We start from the raw sequence: 24,073 nt of genomic DNA, 5'->3' as shown, positions 1-24,073 counted from the left end.
GAAATCAGGTTTGACTGCATATTCTTAGACTTCTCTAAGGCATTTGACAGAGTGAGCCACAAGCACCTTATGGCTAAACTTGATGCCATGGGATTCTCAAACTCTCTTTTGACGTTCCTTCATTTCCTATCTCAGAGATCGTACACTCAAGGTTAGATGTGGAGTGCGCTATTTCTCTCGGTCATTAAGTGCTTTATCAGGGGTTTCCCCAGGGATCTCTCCCTCGGGCCTCATCTGTTTAACCTCTTTATAAATGATATCGACCACTGCCTTGGAGTTGAGCTGCTACTATTTGCTGATGAATGCAAAGATTTTCATAGAATATAAACTCTTTTACTGATCACCAACTGCTTCAATCAGCACTTTTCCATATCGAAAAATGGTGCCTTATGAACGCTATGGACCTTAATATATCTAAATGCGCTGTGATGACCTTTTTCAAGATCTTTTACACCCTGTCTCTTCAACTACTCTCTTTACAACACCGTTCTTCATCGAGTAGATAAAATAAAGGACCTTGGCGTCATCACAACACCAACTCTTCACCCCTGCTGAGCACATCCAATACATCTGTAATAGAGCAAACTCAACTCTTGGATTTATCTTCCGCTCTACTCGTAATCTTTCAGTAGACCGCCCTGCTGATCCTCTACAAAGCACTTGTTCGTCCTCTCCTGGAATACAACTCTTCCATCTGGTCACCTTCCCAAGAAGGACTCAAAACACAACTTGAAAGAGTTCAGCATCGTCTTGTCAGAACAGCTGGGTTCAGAGATGGCCACCAACTACATGAATGTTCCAATTGCTGGTTATCAACTACAGCATGGCCTTGCTCCTCTTGAGGCCCGTAGAAAGATACATGATCTTATCTTTCTCCACAAGATCATCATCGGAAGCATTGATTGCCCGCAACTACTCAACAAAATCTACTTCCATGTTCCTGGGCATACGAGACTGCGAGACACCTTTGCAAGACTGTACTATTCAACGACCTACCAACAACAGAGTACGATACCTCGACTTCTACGCAGCGGAAATGAGATGAGACATCTTGTTGACTTCTTCGCCACCAGCCCTGCTAGATTTCGAGAAGAAATCATCAAATTAGTATATGGCACTCTATAATTCTGTTTCAACTATACCTTTTTTTCTGTATTTACTCGCCTTTTTTTTTAGTAGTACTTTGTTATATATTATAGTCTTTGCATTTAAATTGTTCGATATTGTTGTTGTATTTTATAGTTTATTGATTATTTCATGTACCTGTTCTTGTTGATCTTGTTTAATCAACCCTGTTTTGCTTTGACTCTCTGTGCATCTTAAATCTCCAAACTTTTCTTGTTATATTGTCAAATGGTTACCTGTTGTTGTTATTGAATTATTGTTATCTATTGATTTAGTCGTTATCAAGTTATTGTTATCGAATTGTATCAGTTTGTTGTATTCGCTTGTTGCACTCTTATTCTATATTGTTATGTTATTTTACTATGTAATGTGTATTGTAAAAAGTGGCGATTGCCGTGGAAATAAATAAATGAAATGAAATGAAATGAATGCTGTTTCACTTTGGATGCATTTTGTTGTTCAAACTTTGCACTTTCTTCACTTATCGATCTTCAGGGGGAAATGAGCCCATATTTTTCCTTGCAGTCAAAGAGGGATCTTGACCCCTAAAGTTTGTCCTGTTTGCCCTGGTGAAGTTCTGTGTGGAAGCTGTGATGATGAAAGTAATTGCTCTGCAAGATTGATTTTTAAATCCGTGTAATGTCTTTTCTCTTTTGTGCTGGGGGCTTTACCTAGTTGTATACTGCAAAGGAGTTATAAATGGCCAGGTCAAGCAAATAGAAAAAAATCTTTTTATATACCTTTATTGACCGTCGCATGATAGGAAAATAGGATAATCCTTGATCCATTTTGTCAGCACTAAACATTCCATTGTTATAATCAGTGATCACTTTTGGAATTTTTATTTCTTCTTCAACCCCGTGTTTTCTTTTCTGAATACGGGTTTCTTCAAATGACAGTTCAGTGTGATAAGTGCATAATAAACAACAACTTTGTTGTCTTTCTAAGTAATCGCCAAAATACTGTTTGACGACCTGTACACTTGGCTATTTTTACAAGATCAATTGTTTTGAAAATTTCAGGTATGTCTACTCTAGGTTTTAGACCAGTTCGAACAGCATGTGTATTTTGTTTCAAAAGCTCAACAAAAAGCAAGGGCGAGACATACCAATTGTCTAGAATACTTAATATCCCAGGCCAAAGTGGGCTGCATCAAATCTAATACAACTGGCTCGCTTGCAAGAAACTCTTCACTAACTTTATCTTCACCAATGTAAATGAAAAAAAAATAAACAATAGTCAGAATTTACTTCACAAATCTTGTAAATCTTGATACCAAATCTCACTCTTTTTTTGGGTTGAATTGAATATAATTCAAGTGAGATCTCATTTTCATTAGGGTCTCGTCCAGGGAAATATTTTGTTCTGGTTGGTAAATTTTCAAAAAATTTGTATTAAAATATCTTACTATGGGTCTCATTTTTGTGAGTTTGTCTTTTGGGCTGCATTCCATGGATTTATCATAAAAGTGTACAAATCTAGAGATATCTAGAAATCTATCCCTAGACATTGTGTTTGAATTTGGTTTTCTAATTTGGCTCATTGTAATATACAGGGCTATGTAATTTTTCGATTCATCTTTGAAAATACAAGTCCTTTTTTGTCACTTTTTAGGTTTCTCCTAGAAGAGTCATCACCTGAGCAGCGTCATCATTGGTTTCCTGAATAATCATTTAAAAAACTGATCACCAAAGAACAGCGAAAATACATCTTGCTTAATGAAATGGAGTCCAGGCTTTTAGATAAATCACGATCAAGCCCCGACATAGCAATGAAAGTAATGTTTCTTTTTTGTATTAGGAACTTCTTGCCAATTTAAAATGGATTCTTTTTTTTCTTTTGAGTTGTTATTTTAGGTTCGACAGTTTTTTCTGTTTTTAATCGTCCTAACTATAGAACTTTTAAAATTTTTTCTCTTTTTAGTTTCTGATTTTAGCTTTTTACAATTTACAGAAGGCAAATCCGAATGATTATTTGGCAATAAATTATTTTCAGCTGGGGCCAATTCCGTTCAGGGGCTGCTACAATCCTATTGTACCCTTTTAGTAACATTTATTCCTATAGTACAATCAAGCAGAGACTCAATAAGATCGCCATCAGTAGGCCTACTAGAATAGTTTTATGGAGCTTGACGAGACTCTTCACTGTCAGAAATGACTACTGGATAATTATTGTAGTTATTTTCTGGTTGGTGTTCCGGTGACGGTAGTATGATATCTGGATCACAATCAGACTGGATGTCAACCTGGCCTGAAGATTCATCTTGCTTGTTGAAGGCTTGGAACAGCTTGGGATTATACACTAATATTTGTGGACAAACACTAACTAATTCATCGTCAAACAAATCATCGTTGTCACCATATTCTTTGTCATTGCAACTTTCTAATAACAATCTGTCATGTTCTGATGAACTCAGGTTATCGCCCGTTGTAAACAACAAATGTGACCAATGGCCATTTGTTAAAAACAAAACTGATTGTGGAATTAAAGATCATATTAGTAATAGTTGATACCATTCCAGCTGATATTATTTGTAGGCTACTCCTGCAAAAGCAATACAGTACCAAATGTATCGGATAGCATCCAAGCTCATTCTATTGGAAAAAGCACAAAATAAACAGTAATTGCTAAACCGCGAACAGAGGACAAGTAATGCGCAGCTTTCTGCATTTGGTCCACTGAACGATCGGATGTGAAGCGTGCGCGCCTTTCCTCTGCAATGAGTTAAGTTTGCCATTGCTGAATATTTTGTCATATACCATAATTATTTATGCTATATTTTCAAGATGTTGATCTAAATTTAAAATAAAATGTGAATTTGCAAATTGTCCAAAAGTAGTAAAGGCCTTATAGTAAAAGGAATCGGCTTAGTATGTTGTACTCAATTTTGTACTTTGCCTCTACTTTGGCCAGTTTTACATTCATTTTTTGATGACTTTATTTTAGAAAGAAAATGATGATATTTTAGATTTTCTTTATTTTATCATTAAAGCTACAAATTTGCCTAATTTTAAATTATCAGGGCATTTGGGAATTAATTACTTCTAATCAGCATGTGCAATAAACCCCTTAATAAAGTCTTAATTTCAGAGAGTTCAAATTATTCATTTCAAATCAGTTAGTAAAAGCTTTAAATAAAGGATTCGTGCCATTTTTTATTGCTTGTGATGACTTTATGAAAGCAGTTTATTAAAAAAATGTATATTTTCTAATTAAACTTCTAATTAAAGCCCATTGTTTACATAAGATATTAAAATGTTAAAAACTGCATATAATTTACATATTCTAATTGCTTTTAAAACATATTTGTTTCAGGTTTATTGTTGATTTACTGGTTGACAATCAAATATATTAATCTTTTGCTAAATCTTTTTTCATGCCATCTGTTGAAATGGATTAAGTTATATATAGTTGCATTGTGAACAATTTAGAAAGAAAAATATGTGCTAAACAAATTGATAAATTGTTATTAAATAATAATTTCTAATTAGTGAAGCGATGAGCAAAATAGGTCTACATTTTACTTTCTTGCAAGCGTTCAGAAAATAAATAACTAAAATTTAATTAACCCTTTCACGGTTTTTGTGTAGTATTTCGTTCGTACCAATTGTGGAAAAGTGTGCTACTGATGTAATATTACACATCATTATATTGTTCCTGTTTTATCCTGTTGTCTGCCATGATACTGGGCAAGAAACATTTCTGTAACAACCACGCGTCGCACAATTAGTTCTTGCATTTTCTACTAGATGTCAGTACAGTTTAGGGACTTCTGGGGCTAGCCATCCAAGCTTGTGCTCCCTCTATCTTTGGCGGTTGTCTTCCACTTTGGCATCCTCTTCAGAGCTCGTATTTAGTCAGGAGATTTAAGACTTCTGGGACTTCAGGGGAAGTCTTTCTGTGTCATTGGTTTGTATGATTGTTTAGCATAGCAAGGGTCAGGTACACCCATTACTAGTCCATGTATTTTTTGTAAACTTTCATCCAAATTGTGAGTGCTGCTAGACTTCTCAGGTTTGGTTTTGGATTTTTATTGTTTGTACTAATTGTGTTCCCACAAGTAGTGGAGAACTAAGTCACTCCAAGCATTGACACGCTCTACCTGGGGACGGCTATGTTTAAACTAGAGGTTGCCAGGTATTCAGAGTTTGCATATTAGAGATCAAGCTCTCCCTTGACCACGCAGCTCTCAGCATATGCTACTCCACCTTGGCGTGGAAAGCAGAGGAAATTAAATCAGTTGTAGAAAAGAATAGTAGAAGTCAGATTTTTGGGAGAAGATTTTCCTGATAGTTGAGGGTTGACTGAAATGAAAATGAGTGCATGATAGATATTAGAAAAGAAACCAGTTAGTTCAGCTCAGCCTGATCAGAAATTGTTGGAAGACAAGAAGTGGATCTGGCAGTTTCCAGGTGACACACGGAATTTCAGTAAATGATAAGAGAAGATGACTGTGATTTTCCTCGGGGATGCACTGACTTAGCTCATGTATTGGGGTATGAAGACCCCGCCTTTTTGCACCCCTTAATATTGACATACTTACCATGTTTAAATAATGTAGTTTATTAGTTTTGAAGTTAAATTCAAAAATAGTTTTTCTATAAGAAATATATAGAAGCACTTACACCATCAAATTACCGTAACATTAAAAATTGGACAAACTTCGAATGTAGTTGATCCGTGTTTCAACTTTAACATCTCTTAACCCATTGCGGATCGTATTGTTTTGGCGCGCGGGCACCAGCGTGCACGAATTAATTTACGGTCAGCGGCCGAACGAACAGCAATGGTGCGCCACATCGTATCGCTCGCTATTGTATACTAGAAAATTCAGCTGTGAAGGTATAATTCAGATGGAACATGGGCCTGCTGAGGTATCCGTGATGTAGGAACTATAACACGCGAGCAAGGTTCCGGGGTGGCAGGGATGATATCTGAATCATAGTCTAAATAAAGCGGCTCGAGTGAAGCGATTACAACATCCGGGTCATTGTCTAGACTAAACCCCCTAACGTGTACGTCTGCGTCGTTTAGTTCTGTGTCACTAACCTCAAAAGTATTATAATAACAACTGTGGAAAACACCCAATCAGAAGCGCTAAAAAGCAGAGAGTAAACTCATATGAATGATTTTTCAACTTCGACATACAACTGCGATCTGTAGGATATTTATAAAACTTTTTGAAAACTCTAAACGTAGACTGTTGTTAAACATTCTTAGTTGACAAGTGAACACGATCGCCCAATCTGTCAGACATTAATAGAACTATTTGGAGGGAAATTTAAAAGCAGACCGCTTTTGTGACCTGAGCTCGTCATCGTGCCGTTAGGCCCGGCCGCTGCATGACGAGCTGGGCTCGTCAGTGATCCGCAATGGGTTAAGGAAAGTGTATGTGAATCGTTCTGTCTACTCACTTAGATATGAGCTATTTTTTAGTAAATCTTACTAGTAATAATATTGTGTAATAAAATTTCTCTTTAGATTCTGGCTGCCAGAGTATCTTTATCTTTTACATCAGTTGAAACAGAGTTTGTTATTTAGTTTTTACGTTATATCTATTCCATAGTGATTATAAAAAATGTGGTTTGTTTCAGCGCATTTTATGCCATTCCAGGTCAAGAGTCGTATTAGAAACTATGAAAAAAGCAAAGGCCTCAAACGTAAGATTTGAAGTTTTTGTCACAAGCTCTTTTCCGGACTGCAGTGGGTAAGCATAACTTTAGTAAAGTTTTTGCATTGAATCAGAGTTATGGTCGAATAAAATAGTGTTTGCTGGAGATTGAACAATTTCATGATGCAAATTTTGTGTAATAGATTAAGCCTTTTCACCTAGCCAGACAATATATACATTAGTATGATGAAAACGATGCGAAGCATACAGGCGAACACGTCATTGTCCGCTGAGTTACTCGCAGAACGTACGGGCGGAGAATTTAATGTCCGCCAATTCCATGTTTTGAAAATAAAGTATATTGGCTCAAAGAATAAATATGTAATTGTGTTTATAGTAATTTGTAGTTTATTGGCAATTTAATAATCAAGATAAATCATCTACTTTAAAGTCTTTGACTTTTTTAAATTCAAAATACTGAGCAGGTGATGATGTACTGGGTAGGCATAGGGGCAGGACGTTTTTCTTCGTTTAACAAATTACCTAGTAACAAGGTGAAAACTTGTTGGGTTTGTTTAATTAAGGGTACCAAATGTGGCAGGAGTAATAAAAAAAGATCAAGAACTGTCTGTTGTCTTTGCCAAGAGGGCTGCTATCATGTGTTTGCCCAAACATATTAGCAATTAGGCCTACCCAATCTTTTTAAGCCTACTATTATAGTAAGTATATAAAACAGTTTTAGCAATAATGTGTAAATAGATTTTGTGGCACGGTGTTAGTAACATTTTGTGAAACAAACTTCATGGGCTCAATGATTGGAACTCTTTTTATGTCATTGGTGAGTGATTTGTATTTGTTTTTGTTTTTCTGAAAATTGGTACATGACAATTTTATTTTGTTTCATTATATAATTATTATTTTTTCACCTAAGATATGAAATTTTGATATACTATAGCTAGTTATAGGTCATTAAATGTAAGATTGAAATATTTGGGTTTCCATTGTAAAGTTGTTACCATTCCTTTTAGTAATAAGGCTTTAATGTTATTCTTTAACATTGAACAAAGTGTAACCACAAAAACACATAATAGCAAATTATTACATAGCATTGATAAACTTTAGAGTTCTCTATTTAGTTAGAGAATTTAATTTTGCAAATTTTGGTACCAGAAACATTACAATACCCTTAGCAGAAATTTGAATAATAATTTGTGATATAGAAACATATAAAAATAAGCAGTGTGCTTGCAGCAGTTGTATGAGACTTTAAAAAAATGGGCGTAGCAGTTTTAAGAGATAATAATTTTTCTCTTCCGGGCTAAAAGGATTAAGGTAATTTAGTGGATGTTACATATCAGCAGAAATTAACAAAAGGTGCAATAACTATTTTGTAGGGGATTAAAAAATAGCCATTGTAGATTTTAAAATAAAATTAGAAATCTTATATATATTAAATGGGATTTTATATGATTTTGGCACTATGTTCAAATATAAATGTCTACAGAAAGTTCTGTTCTAAGTAACAAATAACTTGATATTAATGTCAAAGTGGTCCAGCCTCTCTTATATCATTTTGGCACTTCATGTCAATTGGCACCAATCTTATAAATGTGATATGATATGTTTCTCTTGTGGTCTTTGAGTGATTAACAGTCAACCGTGGCAGACATCTTTGGGGAGCTTAATAAATGGGAACTTAGTTGCTGTTTGTAAAAACAGGTGAGAAAAACATTATATTATCATTAGACTAATAATAACTCTCATGCAGTCTACATGACATTTTTAAAACTAGTAGAATTAAACGCGAGGCCCAGCTTCTGCATAACGACATATTTTGTCAGTGATCCGCAGTGGGTTAAACTATAATTGAATATGTAATTATTTGGCGTTCTAAAAATTGTCAGTACTCATTTATGATATAAAGCTGTGGGCAGTGTGATCAAAGCAGAAAGCCACATTATCCACTACAGAACTCTTACGAAAATGCCTCTCCATAATAATATCAAGAGCCCTCTTCGTTGCTCTTGTAATATATAGTGTGCCATTTAAGAATCATGTCGGATTTAAGTTTTGTGTGACCATGAATATCTTCAGTTTGTAATTCTGTCTTCAATAAAAATTTTCACTGTCGCAAAAATGTTTAACTGTTCACACAAACTCGTACAAACTGTAGTTGGTGTATGCACCAGTTGAGGTATAGTCTGTCTCTATGCCTTTAAATGTTAGACAAATATATGATACTTTACTTTGTCAACAGTTCCAAATTTTGCTTTTGTACAATTTTCACTAAATGTTTTGGGATGAAAGCCCCATCACAGGTGCATAAAAACACGGAAGTGAAATGAAGTTAAAAATACGTAAAAGCACAAAATAAAACAGTCTCAATTCAATAAATAAAACATATACACGATAAATAATTTACGTAACACATAAATGCCACACCCACGTGGTTGTGGCCTTCTCACAACCGTGGACCCGAACCAGCCGGTTGGCACTGCAGACACTGAGGTCTAAAGGTTATGTCATTTCTCTACCCTTACTTCCTGGTCAGTTCTTATCTAATGGAGCCTTATCAGTAGTTGATAAAGTATTCTTGTGATTTGTGATCGTGTCAAAAATTTAATGGGAACTGAATTGGAGCTTTTCATTTAATTTTGCAAAATTTGGGTCCTTGTTTTGAAAATATTTCAAGATTTCTTCCAGATTGTCAAGTTTCCAACCCTTATTGCATACATGCAATACCTCCAGACTATTATCAAATTAGCAAGAGTCTGAAGTTTATTTAAAGTTTGTTTTCAGAGAAGAAATGGCTAAAGACTTAAATGAAGCTGGCATTCCGTGCACTGTCATATTGGACTCTGCCATGGGTTATGTGATGGAACAAGTTGATATGGTGATGGTGGGAGCAGAGGGTGTAGCGGAGAGTGGAGGAATCATCAATAAGGTGAGGCTACACAGTACATACATTATACAGTAGTATATATATATATATATATATATATTAGAATATCAATTACAGGTTAAGTAGGTGAAAAACTAATTAAACCTTTAAAAAATTGTTTGTTGTTGGACAAGACAACTCGAGCTATGCAGAAAATTGCATTAATATGTTATAAAATAGGACAGAAAAGTATGTTTTGTAACACTCCTAGTCTTTAGGGGAGCCAAACAGTCCGTTTTCATTCAGAGCCGTGTAGTCAGAGAGTCCTAACCAAGGTTGGGCTTGTTTCATAACCAAACAATTTTTAAATCAAACTATGTTTTTGGGTTTGGAAAGTTTTAAAAGTTAATTCAGGATTAGGCAGTGATTCAGGATTCCAAAGAGCTAGACAATTTGGATTTGTGAGTTATAACAAATCTAAACAAGCACCATGCGCTGCCCCCACAAATTGAACATAGTTGTCACATAGTGCATGTATGAAGGTAATGAAAGCTAGCTAATTAAACAAAATTTAAATAGGGAGTAAGTACAATGGTTGTAATATGCAAGTACTTCTGAATGAAGTTGACTCTGAAAATATTTAAAGTTAAATGTAGTCTTTTTTGTATTCTGTTTCAGCTAGTAAATGTCATTAATGACAATGTAATACTATAACATTAAATGCTGTTATTTTGAATTGTTATCACTGAAATCAAAAGGAAACCAGCAAGATTCACTTAAATCGTTAAGTGTCATTAAATCATTGCTAAAGATAGAGAGAAAAGCGAAGGTATGATGCAACACTAATTCCCTAAATCCTAAATGCACAAGTGTGTAGCAGTTTTCCAATTTCCTTGGCTTGTTTTGTTTTATGTTTTTATTATTATGTTGCTTTTTTTATTTACATTTAATAATTGTGAGGGCAATGTTTTAAAACATTTTAATGCAAGCTATAAATTCCTAATTTATGTGGAGTTTTCACCTAAATAATAAGTAACACACGAGGGTCATCCAGAAAGTAAGATGCGTTCCAAGGAAAATATTTGAGCAGGATGCGAACAGCGCAGTGCACATATATGATGACTCTCAGCATGCCTTGCGTATGAAATGATGCCCTCTGCAGTGAAATCATTGTAGAGTGCTGTTTACTGTGAGAATTTACGATGTTCAAATCAATTTATCAACCCGCCGACTGTTAAATACAATCAGTTCTTCGGTTTTTGACTGTAAGGAGTGTTCATGTTGCCAATGCCGCAGTATAGCGGGTACAACGGTTATCGCAAGATAACCAGATCAAGCAACGTCGAGTGGTTGCTACTTGGATAGAGCGATCCTGTTCTTGTAAGTAGCCCGCCTCTCCGGCAATTTGTGGTGGTTCAAATGTCACCTTTAAGCCGTTAGTCCCCAAGTTAAGTGTTAGAGAGGGCTCTAACTTCGCCTGGTAAAATAAGACATCTTTACTTTACTTTACTTCATTGACAGCAAAGTGTGGAAGTAGGTGAGAGCTTTCAAAGATGGACAGGAAAATATTAATGAAGTATCGAAATGGCTTGTCATCAGTGATCACGGAAGATGTGGTCAATATCACAGATGAAAAGATTAGTCAAGAATGGAGATTTACCATTTCATCATTTTGACATTTTCCAAATTGTGCTCACGTTGGGTTCCCAGGCTGCTTACTGAAGAACTCGAAATGAGAAGAATTTGTTGTGCTTTTGAAATATGAAGGCAATACATGTTTAGAGAACATTGTTACAGGTCATGAGACATGGATTCTTCACATAACACCAGACACAAAACGCCAGTCAATGGAATGGCATCACATGACATTACCGGTTAAAGTCAAAGCCAAACAAACAATCTCAACACGCAAGGTTATGATGACCTAGTTTTTGGATAGACATGAAATATTGTTAGTAGAATTTATGGAACGAGGAAGAAATAATTGCAGCCGCTTATTGCGATACTCTGACTAAACTTCGATGTACAATACAGAATAAGCAACGTGGGCAGTTAACATTTGGAGTTATCTTGTTGCATGATACTGCCAGACCCCACTCTGCCATTCAAACTCCAAAATTGAAAATCATATCAGATCATTTGGTTGGGATCAGATTGACCACCTGCCGTACAGCCGGGACTTGGCGTCGAGGGTATTTCACTTGTGTCACTACCTAAAGGAGTTTTTTGGCGGTAGCGCTTCAACACTGATGACAAGGTGAAAGAAGCAGTTAAAAATTGATTATCCTCACATGTGGCAGACTTCAAAGACATTGGCATTCAAAAGCTTATAGAATGTTAAGAAAAATGTTTAAGTTGAAATCTATGTTGAAGAATAAGAAATGTATCAGGAATCAAATAAAACAAATTTGTTTTAATCTTTTGTTATATATTTGTTAAAACCTTACTTTCCAGATGACCATCGTACATGGAATCTATAACCCACATTGTAACATTGTGTACATTTACCTAGATTTAAAAACATTTACCTAGATTTTTAATTTTTTTGTTTTGTTTACTAGATTGGAAGCTACACAATGGCAATCTGTGCGAAGGCACTCAACAAACCCTTCTATGTTTTGGTAGAAAGCTTCAAGTTTGCAAGAGTTTACCCATTGAATCAACGAGACTTACCAAATAAGTTTAAGGTAACTATTCAAATTGTTTATAAGGTTGAATGAGATTATATTATGATTATTGAGTTTGAAAACTCCAATTGAGACATAAAATTACGGAAAGAACAAAATATAATGAAGTAATTGCTTGCAATACCAGAATTGTGATTTATTTTTGAAAATGTATGTATTTATTTACTTTGGATCTAGTCTTTATATTTGGATCAATGGTTCAAAACTGTGCTTGGCTTTATAGCAAAATAAAACTTGTTTTCATGTAATTTGCTAGTTTGTTTTGTAATATTTCAACTTTGTAATACATTTATAAAGGAATTTCTGAGATTAATACTAATTACTTTCTGACAGTTTTTTAAAGTAGAAATGAAAAGCCAGTACTACAAATATAGATTTTTGTCTGACATTAAAGACATGGAAGGCAATAATTGTTATTTTTTGCTTGGAGAAAAACTTCCTTCAAACAAGTTGTAGAAGAAGTTCACAACAATGAGTTATGAACCAAACATTTTTTGTCAAGTAGTCATTCAACTTGTACTAGTAGCTAAAATTGTGATTTCTAATGTGGCTGGTATAAAAGTGTTTTATTCAATCTTTATCGATTTTCTACAGCAGTTACATAGTGTATAGTTTCCTATTTCATACGAAGTTTGTAAGAAATTAAAATAAAAATTTCTTGATCAGTCAAATGAATAAACAACATGGTAACACATTACTATATGGAAGTATATTGTCAAAATATTTTTTGGTATTGATTAAAAATATTAAAAATTTAGTAATAAGCATCAAAGAAATTACATTAATGACATATTATTGTTACGAACATTCACCAATTTTCAAAATGTTATTCTGATTAAGTCAAGTAAAATTTTGGTTTAATTATTGTAGTTTCTTTGCCACAACATGCACAAAAGATTTTGATTTCTAAGTAAGTCGAAAATTATGGATTTGTAGGATTTAACACAGTTAACCTGAGAATTAGCGTCATCTTATATTTTCAAGTTTCTAATGAGTTCTATCATATAATTTATTTTCACATTCTACTGACAAAAACTATATTTTCATTTAAATTGTAATTCTTAGAAAGTAATTACAAAAATATTTTATTTGTAATATCTATTCAATTTAATAATTAGAAATTGTGTTGTTTCATTTTGAAGTGTCAAAGTACTGTTGCATGATGTAAGCAAATATATATATAAGTGATATTGATCTATACAAAAATAATGTTCTTTCGTATTGGCCGGTTTGAGCCAAGAAAAATTCACCCTCTAAAGGTCATATTTCACAATTTGTAAGAAACTATGAGTACACTCAACATTGATCATGCACGTGGGATCAATGAAATATTCTCTGGTATCTCTCTCTCTAGAGACGGAACCAAGAAAGAAATGTGCTCAGGGACTATTAGAGGCATGGAGAAGTTAACTTAACTATCAAGTATACGAATGGAGTTCCGAAAATAGTAACCAATTGCAAAATAAACTAGCTCAGAGTTTCGGCCAGCAGTACTTGCATTTATATTACCAAAATGCTAATACTAGACCATGGACGGTCTACGGATAAAATTATCTGAACTGCGACAGTCTATATCCACTTTTGTGTCTCATATACCTGATTTGACTGGAACTAATCTTTTCCCAGATATATTAGATTCTGAGATTGTATTTATGAACTATAATATGTGTGTGTGTGTGTGTGTGTGTGTGTGTGTGTTCAAGTTCAAGTTCAAGTTCAAACTCGTTTATTCAGAAAAAAGACATGTTACATTTATATACTACCCCAAGGCACCTTGCAAGGCGCGTGCGGGAATGCAGCTTACAAGTCAAAAATATTTAGTCTTTATGTTGGCAAACCAATAACAATGCGAACTAATTTGTAATAAATAGATGCTACTCATAAGTCACAGATAGATTAGATATTAACAAATATAACAATAAATATGAGTGACAAAAGTAAACAACAATATTGAGTACATTTGTGTACATGAGTGTAAATTTAAAACAGCCAATAAATAAATAAATAACAATAATAAATAATTAACAATAACAAAATTAATAACAACAACAATAATAATAATAAATACAACATAGAAATCATTAACAGGCATAATATAACATAAGGTGTGATAAGCATGCAAGAAATAAATAAACTATTTTTAATAAATATAACAAATAGAAATAAATTATCAATAAATTATCAAGGACCAAGGTTTAATACAAACTGCACGGCTTTCATTCTAAATTTGGGTTTAGAGTCAAGAAATACACTATTACCATATACTGTAATAAACCTGTTAAATAAAGTTAACCCTGCATAACAAAAACTGGTGTCTACAAGATTTTTCTTTTGCATAATTTGGCACATATAGGAGATCATATTGATAGCAGTTCTCGTTAATCGAGATGTCTGTCTTTTTGGTTGTGTTTGTGTTTGTGTTTGTGTGTTTGTGTGTGTGTGTGGTGTGTGTGTGTGTGTGTGTGTGTGTGTGTGTCAGAAGTCAGAAGTCAGAAACACTTTATTCAGTAATGGTTTTGCATTTTTACATTATTTAAATTCCCAAGCGTTCGCGTAGGACGCGTGCGGGATATCACATTGCACATCGTAAATATCGCTTTATATTAATATTGGCAGTCCAAAACAGTGTCACTTAACCATTTCTAAATAATTTTCACAGATACACAACATTCCGTAGGCAGTCAAAAGTCTCATCAGAATTCATTAAATAATCATTATTATGTTAAATAAATAAACATCCATTACAGTGCTATACCAATTTCAAAAAAATACAGACAAAAATATTTACGACAAAAAAAATAATATAATAAATATTAAATATATACATTTAATGCATTTAACAAATTATGTAAACAAACCATACTTCAACAAACCCCAAAGTATACTCCCCTCCCAACCACGCACTGATACTACTGTACTCCAAAAATTTTACTTACTTTTTAAAAAACATAATAAATTCAATAACTAAAGCTATGTAACATGTAAATAAATATAGTAAAAAACAACACAAATATTACATTGATTGAAACGGTTGTTGGAGGCTGAGTTCACATTAAAAGTTAAATAAATATAATTAATATCAACATAGCAACTAAAAATAATATATGGTTGGAATAAAATAATTAGTATAACAATAAATAACAATAAAAAACAATAAATAACAAATACAACAACAACAACAATAATAATATTAAATAACAATAAATAACAAATACAACAACAACAACAATAATAATATTAAATAACAATAAATAACAAATACAACAATAATAATAATATTAAATAACAATAAATACTATAAATAACAAATTACAACAACAATAACAATAATATTAAACAACAAATTAAATGTTCTTTATATAAAAAACAATATTAAAAATAAATAATATACAGATTTTGAATAACTATCTTTAAAGGCAGTTCCAGGATAAATTCTCTGACTTTCATTTTAAATTTGGGTTTATTTGCAAAAATAATTTCGTTACCAAAATTTTCAACGAAAATTGTTGAATACTTTAGGTCCCCTTGTAACAAAAATTGGTTGTCTACTTCTTTCTTCTTTAGTTAAATTTGGTACTAGAATTTTAATAAATTGAGAGGCCCTAGTCCCTCTATTGACAACTTTCAGAGTAAATTGATTGAAATATTTATGTGTGTATGATAAACAGCTTTGGTTATAAATTTGGTTAAAAGTTAAAATATTTTTCTCTTGAAATATGTAACTTAATCTGTCTCTTATATTTATGGAAAAAAATTATTCGAAGTGATTTTCGCTGGCAGCTAATTATACTTTTTAGAATTGTTGTGTATGTACCACCGTAAATAATAATTCCGTATCTTAAAGTTGCTTTTCGAACCACGAGTGATATAATCTGACTAAATGTTCACTTTCTAAATAACCCCTCATATGATATAAAGAATAATTTATCGATCTCAACTTACCACTGAACTGAGCAATATGCTGATTCCACCTCAGATCTCTGTCGACAAACCATCCCCCAAGTAGGTGACAGAGTCCACGATACTGATATATGAACAGTTACATGAATACAAAACAACTATGAGGGTGGCAGTAAAGCTTATAATCGTTCTGCAGTTCCAATAAGCTCTTATTTTGTTCAAAGAATAAAATGCATTTAGATTTTTGTGGTATTTATCAAAAGCTTATTATCAACTAACCAGCTAGATATCTTGGTTAGATCATCTTGAATATTAATTTTTTAATGAGTTTTTATTATATGCAGAGCAGACCAGGGCCGTATCATCGGCGTATGCAAATATTTTAAGAATTTATTGAATTTAGTTGCAATTTTAATAAATCATTAATAAATATTAAGAATACTACTGGGCCACAATATTCCTCCTTATGTGCCGTTCCATACATCAATTCCTAAAACATCGCTTTTAATATTATTTTTTTTAACTAAACTGCTTCCTAACCTTTAGAAAAAGAAGTTAACCAGTTCAAAGCGCTTCCCCCCTATCCCATACTTCTTAAATTTACACAAAAGTATATCAATGTCTAACACGTCAAACAGCCTTTTTAAAATCCAAATAAACTGCCAATGTATATTTATACTTATCAGAATTTTCAACAATTTCACTGACGTGCCTAACCAATGCTGCATCAGTACCTTTACCTGGTAAGAAACCAAATTGGTGTTCCGAAAAAAAATCATTGTCGCAAAAATATTTTAACAGTTGGTCTTTGATTAGTGATTCTAATATTTTAGCTAAACGTACTGATAACAGAGATAGGACGATAAGAGCCGACCTGCGTTGCGTCACCTGACTTAAATACAGGGACTACACAACTGCAGTTTTAAACTCATCTGGAACAATACCCCTCCCTTAGTGATTTTGAAAAATATGTTATAAAGTACGGGTGCAAATATGTTAATATTTTCTTTCATTAAAACAATTATTTATACCGTCAAGGCCACAATAAACTTATTTTCCATGCTATTTATCTTGTTAACCACATCAGAGAGTTGAATATGAAACTCGTTAAGCAATACATTATATTGTGGTATGATCCTCCAGAAATAGGTCCTGGCCAAATTCATTCTGTCTCAATTTAGAAAACTATACTTGTGAAATACTCATTAAAAATATTCCCCACCATGCGCTCATTACCCCCCACCTTCATCACGGCATCGCCAACATACAATTTCATCAATACTATTTTTCTTTCTTTTAAGAATTTTCTTTACAACGTTCCAATATTTTTTCGAGAGTCACCATTACAAGCCTCAATGAGATTGGAAGAATACCTCTTTTTTACTCGTCTAATTTGTTTGGTTTACTGTTCTGGATAATTCTCTAAATCTATTTCTTAAAACTAGGTTATCTCTGTTTTTTGTATATTCTTTAAAAACACAATTCTTACGGTTTATTAAACAAACCAGATCATTAGTAATCCATTCACTCCTCCTTCTATTTTTTACTGTTTTATTTTTTTCAAATTACAGGATTGCTGTGGAAACATTGACCATAAATATTGAAAAAATTCTTTAACACTATCAAATCACATGAGGGCTGGAGATGACTGGGCTCAGTCGGCTAATAATAGTTGCCGCTTTAAATAGCTCATTTATTAGATACCGTGACGAAATTATGGTTTGCAATTTTTCATACATGATTCCAGATAAAATTAACACTGAGAGCATAATGGTCAGTATTCCCAGTTCCTCAACATTACATTTAACATTCAAAGGTTTTGGAGTTACGTATCAGTGCGTGGTCCAAACAAGAACTTACACCTACATCTATTCTAGTGGGACAGTTAACCAGATTCAAAAAACCATAAGAAGAAACTGCGCTCAAGTAATCTTTACCGGATCCCTTATTTTTCAATGTGCATATGTTTAAGTCACCTATTATCAAAGTTGGATCATTTTTTAATTTTAAAACATATTTTCAAAATCAGGCTTGAACTGTTTATAAGTTAACTTACACTGTCTATAAATTTTTCCGAATATTGAAAATTTAAAAACGTGACTATTAAATGTTAGGTCAATAACAACATTAACAAGCTCAGCTCAGTGGGCAGGAGGATGAGTTGGTGCGTGTAACAAAGGTCAGTGTCGATGTACATGATAACACCGCCCGCCTGATTATCTGGCCGAGGTTGTAATAACAAGTCATAGCCCGCGATATTGTACTGCCCCTCCTCACCCCCCTTGATCCAGACTTCAGTTTAAAACTATTACTTGATATTTCAACGAAAGGACTATTTAAATAAACCAAAAATTCATCGAAATGTTTTCCTAATACTACGAATATTCATACAAAAAACATTGAAATTAAAATTTTGAATTTGGTTCATGTATACAATATTTAAGAAAATTACAGCTATTTGACATAGGATCACTTAAACACTTTTTTGTGTGTGTGTGTGCGTGTGTGTTTTGTGCGTTTTGTGTGTGCGTGTGCGTGTGTGTGCGTTTGTGTGTGTGTGTGTGTTTGTGTGTGTGTGGTGTGTTTGCGTTTGCGTGTGAGTGCGTGTGCGTGTGGTGTGTGTGTGTGTGTATTGTGTTCAAGTTCAAAATCACTTTATTCAGGAAAAAATACAGTACAATGTCATAATACACTTTTTATCCCCAAGGCGCAGAACTGCGCGTGCGGGGGAGCAGTTGGTGCCTAGATCCTTATTTAATTTGGACTAATCATCACACTACATATCGTTACATTTAGAGCGAAAAAAAAAACACATATTACATTTCATGCATAATTATCCAAATTCATAATTTACAGATCATTAGATTAACAATGCATACTAATTAATATATTAATAACTTTGATAAATAAATCCAATAATAATTCATATAAGCAAAAAATTACATTAACAACTTAGATAAATAAATATAATAAACAATTAATTTAGTCAAAAACATATTAACAATTTACATAAATAAATATATTAATAACTTGGATAAATAAATATAATAACAATCAATATAATCAAAAAACATATTAACAATTCAAATAAATTAAATATATTAACAACCTAGATAAATAAATATAATAACAATTAATATAATCAAAAACATATTAACAATTCAAATAAATAAATATATCAACAATCCATATAAATAAATATAATAACAATTAATATAATCAAAACATATTAACAATTTAAATAAATAAATATATTAACAATCCATATAAATAAATAAATGTATACATTTACAGATCAATGACATAACAATAAATCAACAATAACAAACTTATATACAGATACAGAGCGTCAACCAGGCCAGACATAGCGACAATACGAGTGCAATAAATAGCTATATAATAAATAAATATATATATACACATTACAATAAGATAACATTCACAACTATATACTATATAACAAAAACAATTATTTTTATCAATCAAGAGGCAAGTTCTTGGACATATTCCAGAGCTTTTAATTTTACCTTAGGTTTCTTTTCAAAAATAATGCTCTGCTCACAATGCAGTAAGGGAAAATTGTTGTATATTTTAGGACCTATGTAACAAAAATTGATGCCGACTCGATTCCTTGGTTACAAAACGGAAGTTTTAGTAGTAAATTCTGACTAGATCTTGTCACTCTGTTATTTTCCCTAAATTCAAATTGACCAATAAAACTTTTGAACAAACAGTATTACAGAGTATTGGTGTAGCTGTTTAAAGGTTAAAATATTATTTTTCGGAAAAAAAGGTAGCTCATCCTGTCCATGCGTCCTTACATTGTATATTAATCTTAAGGCATGTCTTTGATTCATAATTACACTATTTAGATAGGTAATATAAGTTTCCACCATAGTGAATCAATCCGAACCTAATGAGGACTCTCAAACCATGAAAGGTAAACATTTTTTAACTGGTCGCTTCTTACAAAATTTTTTAAGTGGTAGAGTAACATAATTAACCTTTCTCAACTTTTTGGACAGAAAGTCTATGTGATGGTCCCATCTAAGGCGTTTTATCTATGTACAGCCCTAAATAGTTAACATAATCTACTACCTCAATATTACTACAAGTACAACTATAAATACACTGATCCTTATGACAAAAAATAAATTAAACTCATGCCTATGTTGCTCATTGGTGAGGTGATAATCAAAATAAACTATACATTTAGATTTAGAAGAATTTATCAAAAGTCGATTAGATGACAACCATTGTGAAACCTTATGCAGATCACTTCTAATTTTTATCTGCAGTGATTGCCTATTATAGGCAGAGCACACAAGTGCAGCAGTGTCGTCAGCATGGCATACATGGATGAATACATCTCCAAGTCTAAACAGGAGTCCATTTATATAAACTAAAAAAATAATCGGCCCTAAAAACTCCACCCTGAGCTGTGCCAAAGTACAATTCTAAGGGGATCACTCATAACATTATTAATCTTAACAACCTGCTTCCTCCCCTTACAAAAAGATTTTCAACCATGTGAGAGGCCAAACCACCAAAACCATAGTATCTGATTTTATCTAATAAAAATGTCTATGTCTAGTACATCGAAAGCTTTTTGAAAGTCAAGGTAAACAGCCACTGTATATTTATATTTATCTGACGCATTGACAATCGAGCTAATATGTCTTTCAACTGCTAAATCGGTTCCTCTTCCAGGAAGGAACCCATACTGATTACGAGAAAAAAGCGACTTTTGGAAAAAATAATCTACAATTTTTGTTTTTAATTAAAGTTTCAAAAATTTTAGCTATCACACTAATTACAGAAATTGACCTATATGACGATAAATCTGAGGGGACGCCTGATGATTTAAAAATAGGGACTACTGAGGGGCTATCTTGAACTCGTCAGGCACCCTTCCCTGTTCTAATGATCTTTTAAAACATACAGTACAAAAGGGGTGCAAATATATCTAGGTTTTGCTTGATAGTCATTATATTGATACCATCAATACCAGTGCTACGCTTGTTTTTAATTGAATTAATAACATTTACGACATCTTCATAAGTACAATCAAAACTATCAATCAAAACATTACATTCATTAAAACTCTCCAAAAACAGATCACTTCCAAAGGCTTCAGATTTTAATTTTGAAATTACAGATGTGTAGTATTTATTTAAAATTCGTTAGCAACTTCAAATTCATTACCACTTACATCAACCAATCTATCCTCACTCTAATAAACACTCAGAGACTTGTTTTTATTTTTTACAATTCCTTTTATTACACTCCAATATTTTCTCGGGTCACCCTTACCAGTCATCGATAAGAGAAGAATAATAATTCATTTTTTAACCCTCCTAATTTGTCCAGTAACATTATTTTGAAAAATTATTATATTCATCCCTTAAAACTAAATTACATTTATTCCTACAGTACATTTTAAACAAGTTATTTCTTCCTATTAATTAATCTAATTAGTTGATCTGTAACCCACACCTTTCTTTTCCTATTTATACTATTAAGCTTTTTTAGTTTGCAGGAGGCAACATAACAGGCATTATAAATTTTGTAAAAAATTAGATACACAATAAATCAACATCATTTACATCATAAACATCATTGTTCCCAGTTTAGCCATCTGTAACTGCCTCCTTAACATTCTGTAATCCAATAAGCTACAGTATTTTGGGCGCTCTGCAATGTTTACAATCTCTGATATAGAAATATTTAATGCATAATGGTCTGTAATATGAAGCACGACAACATTAGGACTCAATTTTGAATTTTAAAGAATTTCTTACAAGGACATGATCTATGCAAGACTGACTATTATTTACAACTCTAGTAGGTGTGTCAATTAAACTCTCAACCCGAATGGACGAAATTAAATTTAAATACTCTTTAGATGAATTATTATTCTTCAGCAAACATAGATTCATATCACCTACAATAATGGTAGGATTAATTGTCTTACTCAAAATATAATCAAAATCAGTCTTGAATTGGTTAAATGTAAATTTACACTGTCTGTAAATGCCAAAACACGGATATCTGGAGGTTGTGATTGTTGTGGGTGACGGTGAGCACAGTTCAATTATCTCGGCCGTGGGGACAAGGGTCAGCTGATTAAAGCGGTACCGCAGAGTAGACTCCACCGTACATGCAGACTCCGCCCGCCTGTCCGTCTGGTCTCGGTTGTAGCAACATGTCATAGCCAGTCAACTGATACCTGTCTTCCTCACCGCTCTTAATCCAGACTTCCGTGAGAACAATTTTAAATTATATGTTTCCGGCAAACTCTGAAGATAAATACATAGTTCATCGAAATGTTTCCTCAAACTTCTAATATTTAACACAAATATCTTTAAATCATTGAGTTTACTGAAAACAGGATTGATCTACATTAACAAAATTTTGTAAATTACAGTTTAGACTTATTTGACACTTTAAGACACTGTTGCCTGTCTACACTCACCCACCCAACAGTCTATCGATCTGTATTTTCCAGGGACGTGACACGAAGCGTTTTGCCACCTTCGTTCTTTTTAGCAAAGTATTTTTCCTTCTTTCGTCCAACACATACATCCAACCAGACAGTTTTAATTTTTTTGCGTTAAACAGAAGATTTTTTGTTGAACGGGGTCAAGTGCTCATTAACATAAACATTTTTGTCAATGGTCACACCCACCTGAAAGTCAGTCGATTTTACTTTGGTTTTTTTCGCTTTTTGTAGAGGAACAAATCTCGAGTCTGCCTGTTAGAGAATTGCACAATAATTGGCTTGGGACCTGCTTCACGGCCTAGTAGGTATTCTGTGCATTGCCTGGATATCATTTGGCAGGTTTAAAGGGACGCCAATAACATCCGAGAGTTTCTGTAACAACTTCACTTACTTTTTCATTGGTTCCCTCTGGCACCCCATCAATTTGAATATTCTTATTTCCTATTGTACTGCTCCAAGCCCTCCAGTTGAGATTTGTACTGGGCAAATATCCTCCCTAAGTTTGCAATTTTCTTTTACTAAAGAGTCTTGAGAGTCCTTCAAAGCTTTAACTTGAGAGCAATAACTACTTATTTTACTGTCGTATTCGTCAATCTTTCTAGAGAAAAATTCCAATGACTCCTTAAAACTCATTCATCTGGGTACCAACATTTTTTTCGTATTGTAAAAATTGCAATTTAATCGTTTCCTCCATTTTGACTAAGAACTCTTCGTGCAATTTATCAAGAAAAGATTTACTAATAATATTAGCTTCTTTGGACGTTTTCGCTTTACTTACAGTACACTTACTGCATTTCCAGCTGTGTGTGTGTGTGTGTGTGTGGTGCGTGTGCCGTGCGCGTGCGTGCGCGTGCGTGTGCGCGCGTGTGCGTGTACATTTATATATTTATATATATATATAAATAATTTAGTCTGAACATTGTTTTGTTAAAATCACATTAAATAACAGTGATCTGAATATATTAAATGTTGGATTATCCAAACAAGGTTTTATATTTTGAACTAAATTTATTTTATTGACCTAAATAGCAATATTTTGCCAAAAAATAAGAAAAATGCTACATATTTTACTCCTTTAAAATAGTAAAAAAATGTGTTGTTACAATATTTTTAACACCTTGCCTGCCATGCCGACCCGATCGGCCGGCACAATGACGTTTCCATGGTTTTTCTTTGTTGCCGCTGTGGGCGTTACGCTCGACTCTAGTGGCAAATGACTAAATGACAAAGTTTTCTAAACAGATATGAGACTAATTTAGAGAACGTTGTCTGGAGTTGTTTTGTTGTTTATAGGTTAGCTATAAAAACACCACGCAATATCGTTGAACATTTGACTCCCGAATCGGGTCGGCAGATTTTTTTTTAAG

General features: G+C 33.2%; 1 protein-coding gene across 1 annotated transcript in view; it reads left to right on the top strand.

The window, feature by feature from the left end:
* Positions 1–24,073, top strand: part of LOC124368976 (translation initiation factor eIF-2B subunit alpha) — a 46,010-nt gene that overhangs the window by 18,515 nt on the left and 3,422 nt on the right. Inside the window, exons 5-7 of the mRNA XM_046826564.1 lie at positions 6,720–6,832; positions 9,536–9,680; positions 12,179–12,304. Of these exons, the coding sequence (XP_046682520.1) occupies positions 6,720–6,832; positions 9,536–9,680; positions 12,179–12,304 (384 nt within the window). The remainder of the gene's footprint in view (positions 1–6,719; positions 6,833–9,535; positions 9,681–12,178; positions 12,305–24,073) is intronic.

Source organism: Homalodisca vitripennis, chromosome X (genome assembly GCF_021130785.1).
Source record: "Homalodisca vitripennis isolate AUS2020 chromosome X, UT_GWSS_2.1, whole genome shotgun sequence".
Classification (NCBI taxonomy): domain Eukaryota; kingdom Metazoa; phylum Arthropoda; class Insecta; order Hemiptera; family Cicadellidae; genus Homalodisca; species Homalodisca vitripennis.
Note: the sequence above shows the minus strand (reverse complement) of the source record. Positions and strands in the feature narration are given on the sequence as shown.